This window comes from Pseudophryne corroboree, chromosome 7, assembly GCF_028390025.1.
Source record: "Pseudophryne corroboree isolate aPseCor3 chromosome 7, aPseCor3.hap2, whole genome shotgun sequence".
Classification (NCBI taxonomy): domain Eukaryota; kingdom Metazoa; phylum Chordata; class Amphibia; order Anura; family Myobatrachidae; genus Pseudophryne; species Pseudophryne corroboree.
The window spans coordinates 346,178,490-346,192,763 of record NC_086450.1 but is presented as its reverse complement, the minus strand read 5'-3'; the positions used below and the strand labels follow the sequence as shown (position 1 = coordinate 346,192,763).

General features: G+C 48.8%; 1 protein-coding gene across 3 annotated transcripts in view; it reads right to left on the bottom strand.

The window, feature by feature from the left end:
- The window catches only part of LOC134945238 (uncharacterized), a 95,697-nt gene that overhangs the window by 3,136 nt on the left and 78,287 nt on the right, over window positions 1–14,274 (bottom strand). For all 3 annotated transcript variants that reach the window (XM_063934402.1, XM_063934403.1, XM_063934404.1), the window contains one exon: window positions 5,488–5,557. In XM_063934402.1, coding sequence (XP_063790472.1) covers window positions 5,488–5,557 — 70 coding nt within the window. The remainder of the gene's footprint in view (window positions 1–5,487; window positions 5,558–14,274) is intronic.

Sequence of the window (14,274 nt, the reverse complement as noted above, 5' to 3'; positions counted from 1 at the left end):
TTCCCGTGCCGCCCTGTCTGTTTACGTGGGCGACTGACGTGATGTTGTCCGATTGGATCAATACCGCCTGACCCTGAAGCAGGGGTTTCGCTTGACTTAGGGCATTGTAAATGGCCCTTAGTTCCAGAATGTTTATATGAAGAGATGTCTCCAGGCTTGACCATAAGCCCTGGAAATTCCTTCCCTGTGTGACTGCTCCCCAGCCTCGCAGGCTGGCATCCGTGGCCACCAGGACCCAGTCCCGAATGCCGAATCTGCGGCCCTCTAGAAGATGAGCACTCTGCAACCACCAGAGGAGGGATACCCTTGTCCCCGGTGACAGGGTTATCCGCTGAAGCATCTGAAGATGCGACCCGGACCATTTGTCCAGTAGGTTCCACTGGAAAGTCTTGCGTGGAATCTGCCGAATGGGATTGCTTCGTAGGAAGCCACCATTTTTACCCAGAACCCTTGTGCATTGATGCACTGAGACTTGGTTCGGTTTTAGGAGGTTCCTGACTAGCTCGGATAACTCCCTGGCTTTCTCCTCCGGGAGAAACACCTTCTTTCTGGACTGAGTCCAGGATCATCCCTAGGAACAGAAGACAAGTCGTCGGAACCAGCTGCGATTTTGGAATATTGAGAATCCAATCGTGCTGCCGCAACACTACCTGATATAGTGCTACACCGATCTCCAACTGTTCCCTGGATCTTACCCTTATCAGGGAATCGTCCAAGTAACGGATAACTAAAATTCCCTTCCTTCGAAGGAATATCATCATTACGGTCATTACTTCAGTAAAGACCCGGGGTGCCGTGGACCATCCCTACGGCAGCGTCCGAACTGATAGTGACAGTTCTGTACCATAACCTGAAATACCCTTGGTGAGAAGGGTAAATTTTGACATGAAGGTAAGCATCCTTGATGTCCCGAGACATCATGTAGTCCCCTTCTTCCAGGTTTGCAATCACTGCTCTGAGTGACTCAATTTTGAATTTGAACCTCTGTATGCAAGTGTTCAAAGATTTTAGATTTTAGATTTTAAAATCGGTCTCACCGAGCCGTCTGGCTTCGGTACCACAATAGTGTGGAATAATACCCCGTTCCCTGTTGCAGGAGGGGTACCTTGATTATCACCTGCTGGGAATACAGCTTGTGAATGGTTTCCAAAACTGCCTCCCTGTCAGCGGGAGACGTCGGTAAAACAGACCTTTGGAAACGGCGAGGGGGATACGTCTCGAATTCCAATTTGTACCCCTGAAATATTACCTGAAGGATCCAGGGGTCTACTTGCGAGTGAGCCCACTGCGCACTGAAATTCATTGAGAACGGGACCCCACCGTGCCTGAACTTGTAAAGCCCTAGCGTCATACTGAGGGCTTGGCAGAGGCGGAAAAGAGTTTCTGTTCCTTGGAACTGGCTGATCTCTGCAGCCATTTTCCTCTCCCTCTGTCACGAGCAGAAAAGAGGAACCCTTTTGTCCGCTTGCCAACCAGGCCTGCGCCTGATAATACGGCGTCTTATTTTGAGAGGCGACCTGGGGTACATCCCCTCTTTTAAGGCAATACTTCCAAATGCCGTTTGGAATCCGCATCACCTGACCACTTTACTGGTATAATTGGACAACGCACTTATACTTGATGCCAGTCGGCAAATATTCCGCTGTGCATCATGCATATATAGAAATGCATCTTTTAATTGCTCTATAGGCAATAATATACTGTCCTTATCTAGGATATCATATTTCCAGTCAGGGAATCCGACCATGCCAACCCAGCACTGCACATCCAGGCTGAGGCGATTGCTGGTCGCAGTATAACACCAGTATGTGTGTAAATACATTTTAGGATACCCTCCTGCTTTCTATCAGCAGGATCCTTAAGGGCGGCCATCTCAAGAGAGGGTAGAGCCCTTGTTCTTACAAGCGTGTGAGCGCCTTATCCCCCCTAGGGGGTGTTTCCCAACGCACCCTAACCTCTGGCGGGAAAAGGTATACTGCCAATAACTTTTTAGAAATTATGAATTGTTATCGGGGGGAAACCCACGCATTTTATTTCTCAGATTCAGGAAAACTACAGGAAGTTTTTCCTCACCAACATAATACCCCTTTTTTTTTTTTTTTTTGGTGGTATTCATATTATCAGAAAAGTGTAAACTTTTTTCATTGCCTCAATCATGCAATGTGTGGCCCTATTTGGAAATCACGGTTGTCTCTTCACCGTCGACACAGGAGTCAGTATCCGTGTCGGCGTCTGTATCTGAGGTAACGGGCGCTTTAGAGCCCCTATATGAGACGTCTGGACATGCACAAGCTGAGTAGCCGGCTGTCTCATGTCAACCACTGTCTTTTATACAAAGCTGACATTGTCACGCAATTTCCACAGTACATCCACTCAGGTGTCGACCCCCCAGGGGGTGACAACACTATTACAGACACTCTACTCCGTCTCCTCATCATTTTTCTCCTCATACATGTCGACACAAACGTACCGACACACAGCACACACACAGGGAATGCTCTGATAGAGGACAGGACCCCACTAGCCCTTTGGGGAGACAGAGGGAGAGTTTGCCAGCACACACCAGAGCGCTATATATATACAGGGATAACCTTATATAAGTGTTTTTCCCTTTATAGCTGCTGTATTGTTTATACTGCGCCTAATTTGTGCCCCCCTCTCTTTTTTAACCCCTTTCTGTAGTGTAGTGACTGCAGGGGAGAGCCAGGGAGCTTCCCTCTAACTGAGCTGTGAGGGAAAATGGCGCCAGTGTGCTGAGGAGATAGGCTCCGCCCCTTTCTCGGCGTCCTTATCATCCGTTTTCTTGTATGTTTTGGCAGGGGTTAAATGCATCCATATAGCCCAGGCGTTATATGTGATGCATTTATTTTAGCCATAAAAGGTTTTCTAATGATTTATTGCGTCTCAGGGCGCTGCCCCCCCAGCGCCCTGCACCCTCAGTGACCGGAGTGTGAAGTGTGCTGAGAGCAATGGCGCACAGCTGCGGTGCTGTGCGCCTACCTTTATCTGAAGACAGGAAAGTCTTCTGCCGCCGATTTTTCCGGACCTCTTCGCTCTTCTGGCTCTGTAAGGGGGCCGGCGGCGCGGCTCCGGTGACCCATCCAGGCTGAACCTGTGATCGTCCCTCTGGAGCTAATGTCCAGTAGCCTAAGAAGCCCAATCCACTCTGCACGCAGGTGAGTTCGCTTCTTCTCCCCTTAGTCCCTCGATGCAGTGAGCCTGTTGCCAGCAGGTCTCACTGAAAATAATAAACCTAAACTAAAACTTTCACAAAGAGCTCAGGAGAGCCCCTAGTGTGCACCCTTCTCGTCGGGCACAGAAATCTAACTGAGGCTTGGAGGAGGGTCATGGGGGGAGGAGCCAGTGCACACCAGGTAGTCCTAAAGCTTTCTTTAGATGTGCCCTGTCTCCTGCGGAGCCGCTATTCCCCATGGTCCTTACGGAGTTCCCAGCATCCACTAGGACGTCAGAGAAATACAACTATTGCATTGTTTATTTTTTATTATTAGAATAACATAGGAATAGGAACATTAAGGGTATACAACAACTTAAAGGTATAATGGCAGATTACTAGGTCTTGTACTAAATACCAGACATCTGATTCCTTTCCTCAACACCGTTATCACTCACATGTTGGCCTAGCATGCCGCAATGCTCATTAGGCAACAATAAATGACGAGAGGGAAAATAAGACATGTGGTAAATTGCATGAAACCTGGGCTCCATCCCCAACATCAACAGCATTGGCCATACATCCTTCCCCATACATAGCAGACCTTGAAACTGCCTAGAGAACACCACAAACACACAAATCATCTAATCTCTACAAATCCATGTTGGAAGCAAGAAAGCAAAAGTTTGCAGGGTCCATTTGTGTATTTCTTTCACCCCTCTTCCTGCTCTCCTTACAGAATTAATGAACCGTGAGAGAAAAAAAGCTGATGAGACCCTTCATTACAAGCCCATATGGCAGGGGCATTTTAAAAGAGGAGGGGATCCGTGTGCAGCCTCCGTTGCGGGCCCCCTCCTCTTCCGGCAGCAGAAGATTCTGGCATAATGCCAGAGTCTATGGTCTCCGGAAACATGGTGCCCGCGCCTTGTACCCGGGGACCTCTCCGTTTTGCAAGTGATTTGTGCCCGCACAGCAGGTAAGTATAATATATGGGTGCAGTGTGAACGGTATGGACCCCCCTGGACCCAGGGGCCTGTTTGCACTGCACATATTGCACCTATTTGAGCAATAGGAAGCTGAAATGAAATCTGTATCAGGGCAGAAACACGGGTCCTACATCATTTACACTAGGAAATGCGTAATACTGGGAGTCTAGTACAGATACACAAATGACCCCAAATATAGGGGCTGGATTTTATGCCTCACAGCAGCCTTATGTTTTGCCATGCCTACCCATAATCTCTTGCATTGAGTTGGGTACGGGAGACCGGTAGTTAAGATGCCAGTGGTCAGAAAACTGACCCCGGCATCACAACTGGTCTTAATCTCGACAGGGGCGCAGCACTAAATGAACCCTAACCCTCCCTCCCTGCAGCCTAACCCTATCATTCCCCCCACCAACAGCTTAACCCTTAACCTTCCGGGCATACTTACGGTCACGTTTCCGGAACAGGCATGCCGTCAGGTGTCGGGATTCCGGCGCTGGGATCCCGAACGCCGGCATGCTGACTACATCCCCTTGCATTAGTATGCTTTATTAGGTGAAGACATGCATTTGATCATGTCTAGGTTATAACAGCTAACTAAGTTGCATAACCCAAGAATGGTGGCACTCTGCCTGAGCCACAGAATTATGGGCAGAGATATGGAGATGTTATCTTATTTGTAATGGAGACCAATTAGGAAAACGGCATTCACTACTTACAGCCAAACAATACAGCTTGCAGAAAGCCTCCTGTGCGCTTATTGGACATCATCATTGCAAGGCATTCATCTATGGCTTCTTTGACAAAACTAGAAGAGTATCTGACATCAAACAAAATGAAGGTATGTTGATGTGGAATAATGTCCCCTACTCCAGAGAGTAATTAGTGAGCCCCCAATGCAGAAAAGGTATTCACATGCTCCTGGCAGGCTAATAGCAAGGCATTCCACTACAATAACACTAGTATTTTGGATCCGCCCGGTCACAAGCATGTAAAATGTGGACTGTTTCGCTGTAACAGAAAAAATAATTCTGGAAGTATTTGCTGAAGATGAATAAATTGTTTACCCTAGGCTAGGGATGTTTAGGGGGTGCTGATAGAAGGTAACAGTCTTCCTTACATCTGTAAGATGCAGTGGGAGCTGTCAGGCAGCTAGTGAGAGCTGTGAGGGAGGGGCGAGGCCTGCAGCTCTCTACGGAGGCTGTGCCTGACTGACACAATGGTACATTGTGTAAAAGAGTTGTCGTTAAGTTTCTATATTTCTACTGAGATTTTGTAAAACTCTGTGTATTATTGTGGCCCTTTATTAATAAATGATAATATAAATACCTGACAAATGACTGGATCCTCTTGAGTTGCTGCATGATGTAATAATGTTTTACCTTCTTCATCCCTGAAACTGTACATGTTTAGGAGATAATTTTTCAGTTAGTGGAACATGCATAATGCAGGCTGAATATTTTAATTCAATATCTTAGGTGTATTTTGTGGTATTCGGATGATAGATCGACAATTTATTGGTCAAGGTCGACATGCATTAAGTCAACAGGTACAAAAAATCGACAGATGAAAGATTGACGGTGCTTAAGGTCAACAGGTTCATAAGATCAACATGAAAATTGTCGACTCGTTTTTTGGTCTTCTACGTTTTCTCAACATTTGCTTGCTTTACTATCCATGTGGACATCTGTTGGAATAGTGTTTTTTTTAAAGTGTTGACCTTTTGTACCTGTCAACCATAACATTGTCAATCCATTGATCCACACCCATATTTTGCAAAGGAAAGAGCTAATTTATTACACTTCCAGTCTGTTTCTCCATACTACAGAATAGGCCATGTAAACTCAATTGGAAAAAGTTTTCAATTGCAAAACAATCTAACACAAGTGATGAAAGCAAAACATGATATAATATGGGGATCCTATGTTGTAGTATTGCAGTACTTAGTCCTAGCAAGGTAGCACATCCCATTATAATAAGCTAGGGTGTGCAGTCCAGGCCCCGTTTCCATATAGTCTATATTATGTGTGTGTATACACACCTGAGGGATCAGGACAGCCCTCATCTCTGGATTAGCACCCCACCCACTGCCTCTCAGGCTTTTAAACAGGGAACCAGCACATTCTGATTGCACAAAAGACATAGGTATGATCCTTTTAATTATATACAAAGTCAGTTTGGGGGTGAGCTTTTGGGGCGTGGAGCTCCCTATATTGCTCTGGCTGGGCCACCTTGGGGCATCACCACCTTACATTTACTTTTAACACTTATATCACATTGTGTTTGTTTTATATTTATGTAGCATTTCTCTTTCATCCACTAGGGGACACTGGAGTCATATACAATAGGGGTGTGAAGCTTGCAACCGGAGGTGTGGCACAATCTAAAAATTAGCATTGTCTGCACAGCCGGCTCCTCCCCCTTCACATCCCTTATCCCTCAGTTTGAAAAATTGTGCCTAGGAGGTAACAGGCACTGAAGGGAGCTCCTGCTCCGTGAAGAATTTTTTTATCTTAATTCATTTTATTTTTATTTCTTTTGTCTTTTGATGACTGGCCCAATCCCTCCTAACTAAAAGGAGGGTGCAGGCTTTACAAGAGGTAAAACAATGCCCAATCCCACCTACATCAAAGGAGGGTGCAGGCTTTACCTAAATACTTTAAGCTATGTCAACCTAATAAAAGGGGGATAAAGGCTTTCAGAATGGAGAGACAAGGATCCCAGATAAAGGAATCTGCATCTCTCTATGGAAAATCCGGAGCACAGAGTCAGCATTTCCAAGGGCAGTGAGTACTGGTGATTTTATGGACCTTAGAAATAAGGGCTATTAGACTTCTTCTATTAGGTGTACACGCTGCTGCATCCAGGCTCCCTGTAACTTAGGTCCTGGCACACTAGCAGCACAGCTCCCCCGCCGCCTCCTCCCTCCCCCCCCCACCTCCATCTCACAGCGCGGGCTCAGACACCGCCGCCAGCGCTCCCTGGCATCGGCTCCCGATAAAGGTCAGCTCCCCTGCGCCTCCCCTTCCTCTACAGCGAGGAAGCGCACTGACTTCCCGCCGCACATTAATGACAACGGAGGGCTGGGGGAGGCTAATCGCGGCTGTCAGCGGCGGTGTCCTCGCATACAGCGGGGACACGCGCGCTGTCCTCCCGCCGCACGCAGAGTTGGGCTCTCACTCTTCTCTCTCCCACCGGCAGTCAGAGGAAGACGGACGCGCCTGTCAGTAAACGGGGCGCTTAGAAAGTACGTCCAGCCGCCCGCTCAGATGGTTCCTCGTCCCTTCCCGCCGCCAGCAGAGGGCTGAGGGGGACGACAACGGGTAGTTAAGCAGGACCCTTTTCTAATAAGGCCGACCGGGGGCAGCCGTTAAGGGGGGAGAGGGACCCTAGGGAGCCTTAGTAATATATATATATATATATATATATATATATATATTTCTCTGACGTCCTAGTGGATGCTGGGGACTCCGTAAGGACCATGGGGAATAGACGGGCTCCGCAGGAGACTGGGCACACTATAAGAAAGATTTGGTACTACCTGGTGTGCACTGGCTCCTCCCTCTATGCCCCTCCTCCAGACCTCAGTTAGATTTCTGTGCCCGGCCGAGCTGGATGCACACTAGGGGCTCTCCTGAGCTCCTAGAAAGAAAGTATATGTTAGGTTTTTTATTTTACAGTGAGACCTGCTGGCAACAGGCTCACTGCAACGAGGGACTAAGGGGAGAAGAAGCGAACCTACCTGCTTGCAGCTAGCTTGGGCTTCTTAGGCTACTGGACACCATTAGCTCCAGAGGGATCGACCGCAGGACCCGTCCTTGGTGTTCGTTCCCGGAGCCGCGCCGCCGTCCCCCTTACAGAGCCAGAAGCAAGAAGATGGTCCGGAAAATCGGCGGCAGAAGACTTCAGTCTTCACCAAGGTAGCGCACAGCACTGCAGCTGTGCGCCATTGCTCCTCATACACACTTCACACTCCGGTCACTGTGGGTGCAGGGCGCTGGGGGGGGGGCGCCCTGAGCAGCAATAAAATCACCTTGGCTGGCAAAATAACCACAATATATAGCCCCAGAGGCTATATATGTGGTAATTACCCCTGCCAGAATACAGAAAAAAGCGGGAGAAAAGTCCGCCGAAAAAGGGGCGGAGCCATCTCCCTCAGCACACTGGCGCCATTTCTCCCTCACAGTTCCGCTGGAAGGAAGCTCCCTGACTCTCCCCTACAGTCTACACTACAGAAAAGAGTAAAAAAGAGAGGGGGGGCACAAAATTGAGGCGCAGTAAATATTATAGCATCTATAGGGGACATAATTCAGTTAGTCCCTGCATTATATAGCGCTCTGGTGTGTGCTGGCATACTCTCTCTCTGTCTCCCCAAAGGGCTTTTGTGGGGTCCTGTCTCCTTTTAAGAGCATTCCCTGTGTGTGTGTGCGGTGTGTCGGTACGGCTGTCGACATGTTTGATGAGGAGACATGTGGAGGCGGAGCAGATGCCTATAAATGTGATGTCACCCCCTGCGGGGCAGACACCTGAGTGGATGGACTTATGGAAGGAATTACGTGCAAGTATCGACTCCTTACATAAAAAATTTGACGACATGCCAAATGCGGGACAGCCGGCTTCTCAGCTCGTGCCTGCCCAGGCAATTCAAAGGCCATCAGGGGCTCTAAAACGCCCACTACCTCAGATGGCAGACACAGATGTCGACACGGATACTGATACCAGTGTCGACGACGAGTCAAATTTAATGTCCACTAGGGCCATTCGTTGAATGATTGAGGCAATGAAAGAGGTTTTACACATTTCTGATATGAACCCAGGTACCTCAAAAAAGGGTATTATGTTTGGGGTGAAAAAACTACCAATAGTTTCTCTAACGTCCTAAGTGGATGCTGGGGACTCCGTAAGGACCATGGGGAATAGCGGCTCCGCAGGAGACTGGGCTCAAAAGTAAAGCTTTAGAACTACCTGGTGTGCACTGGCTCCTCCCCCTATGACCCTCCTCCAAGCCTCAGTTAGATTTTTGTGCCCGAACGAGAAGGGTGCACACTAGGTGGCTCTCCTGAGCTGCTTAGTGAAAAGTTTAGTTTTAGGTTTTTTATTTTCAGTGAGACCTGCTGGCAACAGGCTCACTGCATCGAGGGACTAAGGGGAGAAGAAGCGAACTCACCTGCGTGCAGAGTGGATTGGGCTTCTTAGGCTACTGGACATTAGCTCCAGAGGGACGATCACAGGCCCAGCCATGGATGGGTCCCAGAGCCGCGCCGCCGGCCCCCTTACAGAGCCAGAAGACAGAAGAGGTCCGGAAAATCGGCGGCAGAAGACGTCCTGTCTTCAACAAGGTAGCGCACAGCACTGCAGCTGTGCGCCATTGCTCTCAGCACACTTCACACTCCGGTCACTGAGGGTGCAGGGCGCTGGGGGGGGCGCCCTGAGACGCAATAAAAACACCTTGGATGGCAAAAAAATGCATCACATATAGCTCCTGGGCTATATGGATGCATTTAACCCCTGCCAGAATACATAGAAAAACGGGAGATAAGGCCGCCGATAAGGGGGCGGAGCCTATCTCCTCAGCACACTGGCGCCATTTTCCCTCAAAGCTCCGTTGGAGGGAAGCTCCCTGGCTCTCCCCTGCAGTCACTACACTACAGAAAGGGTTAAAAAAGAGAGGGGGGCACTAATTACGCGCAGTATTAAATAAAACAGCAGCTATAAGGGGAAAAACACTTATATAAGGTTATCCCTGTATATATATAGCGCTCTGGTGTGTGCTGGCAAACTCTCCCTCTGTCTCCCCAAAGGGCTAGTGGGGTCCTGTCCTCTATCAGAGCATTCCCTGTGTGTGTGCTGTATGTCGGTACGTTTGTGTCGACATGTATGAGGAGAAAGTGGAGACGGAGCAGATTGCCTGTAATAGTGATGTCACCCCCTAGGGGGTCGACACCTGAGTGGATGAACTGTTGGAAGGAATTACGTGACAGTGTCAGCTCTGTATAAAAGACAGTGGTTGACATGAGACAGCCGGCTACTCAGCTTGTGCCTGTCCAGACGTCTCATAGGCCGTCAGGGGCTCTAAAGCGCCCGTTACCTCAGATAGCAGATATAGACGCCGACACGGATACTGACTCCAGTGTCGACGGTGAAGAGACAAATGTGACTTCCAGTAGGGCCACACGTTACATGATTGAGGCAATGAAAAATGTTTTACACATTTCTGATAATACGAGTACCACCAAAAAAGGGGTATTATGTTCGGTGAGGAAAAACTACCTGTAGTTTTCCTGAATCTGAGAAATTAAATGAGGTGTGTGATGATGCGTGGGTTTCCCCCGATAACAACTGATAATTTCTAAAATGTTATTGGCATTATATCCTTTCCCGCCAGAGGTTATGGTGCGTTGGGAAACACCCCCTAGGGTGGATAAAGCGCTCACACGCTTGTAAGGGCTCTACCCTCTCCTGAGATGGCCGCCCTTAAGGATCCTGCTGATAGAAAGCAGGAGGGTATCCTGAAATGTATTTACACACATACTGGTATTATACTGCGACCAGCAATCGCCTCAGCCTGGATGTGCAGTGCTGGGTTGGCGTGGTCGGATTCCCTGACTGAAAATATTGATACCCTAGATAGGGACAGTATATTTTTGCCTATAGAGCATTTAAAAGATGCATTTCTATATATGCGTGATGCACAGCGGAATATTTGCCGACTGGCATCAAGTCTAAGTGCGTTGTCCATTTCTACCAGTAGAGGGTTATGGACACGACAGTGGTCAGGTGATGCAGATTTCAAACGGCATTTGGAAGTATTGCCTTATTAAGGGGAGGAGTTATTTGGGGTCGGTCTTTGAGACCTGGTGGCCACGGCAACAGCTGGGAAATCCACGTTTGTACCCCAGGTCGCCTCTCAACATGAGAAGACGCCGTATTATCAGGCGCAGTCTTTTCGTGGACAAGCGGGCAAAAGGTTCCTCATTTCTGCCCCGTGACAGAGGGAGAGGAAAAAGGCTGCAGAAATCAGCCAGTTCCCAGGAACAGAAACCCTCTCCCGCCTCTGCCAAGCCCTCAGTATGACGCTGGGGCTTTACAAGCAGAATCACGCACAGTGGGGGGCCCGTCTCAATGAATTTCAGCGCGCAGTGGGCTCACTCGCAAGTAGACCCCTGGATCCTTCAGGTGATATCTCAGGGGTACAAATTGGAATTCGAGACGTCTCCCCCTCGCCGTTTCCTAAAGTCGGCTTTACCGATGTCTCCTTCTGACAGGGAGACAGTTTTGGAAGCCATTCACAAGCTGTATTCCCAGCAGGTGATAATCAAGGTACCCCTCCTGCAACAGGGAACGGGGTATTATTCCACACTGTTGTGGTACCGAAGCCGGACGGCTCGGTGAGACCGATTCTAAATCTAAAATCTTTGAACACTTACATACAGAGGTTCAAATTCAAGATTGAGTCACTTAGAGCAGTGATTGCGAACCTGGAAGAAGGGGACTACATGATGTCTCGGGACATCAAGGATGCTTACCTTCATGTCCAAATTTACCCTTCTCACCAAGGGTACCTCAGGTTTATGGTACAGAACTGTCACTATCAGTTCAGACACTGCCGTATGGATGGTCCACGGCACCCCGGGTCTTTACCAAGGAAATGGCCGAAATGATGATATTCCTTCGAAGGAAGGGAATTTTAGTTATCCCTTACTTGGACGATTCCCTGATAAGGGTAAGATCCAGGGAACAGTTGGAGGTCGGTGTAACACTATCTCAGGTAGTGTTGCGGCAGCACGATTGGATTCTCAATATTCCAAAATCGCAGCTGGTTCCGACGACTCGTCTTCTGTTCCTAGGGATGATCCTGGACACAGTCCAGAAAAAGGTGTTTCTCCCGGAGGAGAAAGCCAGGGAGTTATCCGAGCTAGTCAGGAACCTCCTAAAACCGAGCCAAATCTCAGTGCATCAATGCACAAGGGTTCTGGGTAAAATGGTGGCTTCCTACGAAGCAATCCCATTCGGCAGATTCCACGCAAGAACTTTCCAGTGGGACCTGCTGGACAAATGGTCCGGGTCGCATCTTCAGATGCATCAGCGGATGACCCTGTCACCAAGAACAAGGGTGTCCCTCCTGTGGTGGTTGCAGAGTGCTCATCTTCTAGAGGGCCGCAGATTCGGCATTCAGGACTGGGTCCTGGTGACCACGGATGCCAGCCTGCGAGGCTGGGGAGCAGTCACACAGGGGAGGAATTTCCAGGGCTTATGGTCAAGCCTAGAGACATCACTTCACATAAATATCCTGAAGCTAAGGGCCAGTTACAAGGCTCTAAGCTTAGCAAGACCTCTGCTTCAAGGTCAGCCGGTGTTGATCCAGTCGGACAACATCACGGCAGTCACCCACGTAAACAGACAGGGTGGCACAAGAAGCAGGAGGGCAATGGCAGAAGCTGCAAGGATTCTTCGCTGGGCGGAAAATCATGTGATAGCACTGTCAGCAATTCCGGGAGTGGACAACTGGGAAGCAGACTTCCTCAGCAGACACGACCTCCACCCGGGAGAGTGGGGACTTCACCCAAAAGTCTTCCACATGATTATAAACCGTTGGGAAAAACTCGACAGGTATTGCGCCAGGTCAAGGGACCCTCAGGCAATAGCTGTAGACGCTCTGGTAACACCGTGGGTGTACCAGTCAGTGTATGTGTTCCCTCATCTGCCTCTCATACCCAAGGTACTGAGATTGATAAGATGGAGAGGAGTAAGCACTATATTCGTGGCTCCGGATTGGCCAAGAAGGACTTGGTAACCGGAACTTCAAGAGATGCTCACGGAGGATCCGTGGCCTCTACCTCTAAGAAGGGACCTGCTCCAGCAAGGACCCTGTCTGTTCCAAGACTTACCGTGGCTGCGTTTGACGGCATGGCGGTTGAACGCCGGATCCTGAAGGAAAAAAGGCATTCCGGATGAAGTCATCCCTATCCTGATCAAAGCCAGGAAGGATGTAACCGCAAAACATTATCACCGCATTTGGCGAAAATATGTTGCGTGGTGCGAGGCCAGTAAGGCCCGACGGAGGAAATTCAACTGGGTCGATTCCTACATTTCCTGCAAACAGGAGTGTCTATGGGCCTGAAATTGGGGTCCATTAAGGTTCAAATTTCGGCCCTGTCAATCTTCTTCCAAAAAGAACTAGCTTCAGTCCCTGAAGTTCAGACGTTGTAAAAGGGGTACTGCATATACAGCCTCCTTTTGTGCCTCCAGTGGCACCTTGGGATCTCAATGTAGTTTTTGGGTTCCAAAAAGTCACATTGGTTTGAACCACTTAAATCTGTGGAGTTAAAATATCTCACATGGAAAGTGGTCATGCTGTTGGCACTGGCCTGGGCCAGGCATGTGTCAGAATTGGCGGCTTGATCCTGTAAAAGCCTTATCTGATTTTCCATTCGGACAGGGCGGAATTGAGGACTCATCCTCAGTTTCTCCCTAAGGTGGTTTCAGCGTTTCACCTGAACCAACCTATTGTGGTGCCTGCGGCTACTAGGGACTTGGAGGACTCCAAGTTGCTAGACGTTGTCAGGGCCCTGAAAATATATGTTTCCAGGACGGCTGGAGTCAGAAAATCTGACTCGCTGTTTATCCTGTATGCACCCAACAAGCTGGGTGCTCCTGCTTCTAAGCAGACTATTGCTCGTTGGATTTGTAGTACAATTCAGCTTGCACATTCTGTGGCAGGCCTGCCACAGCCAAAAATCTGTAAATGCCCACTCCACAAGGAAGATGGGCTCATCTTGGGCGGCTGCCCGAGGGGTCTCGGCTTTACAACTTTGCCGAGCAGCTACTTGGTCAGGAGCAAATACGTTTGTAAAATTCTACAAAATTGATACCCTGGCTGAGGAGGACCTGGAGTTCTCTCATTTGGTGCTGCAGAGTCATCCGCACTCTCCCGCCCGTTTGGGAGCTTTGGTATAATCCCCATGGTCCTTACGGAGTCCCCAGCATCCACTTAGGACGTTAGAGAAAATAAGAATTTACTTACCGATAATTCTATTTCTCGTAGTCCGTAGTGGATGCTGGGCGCCCATCCCAAGTGCGGATTGTCTGCAATACTGGTACATAGTTATTGTTACC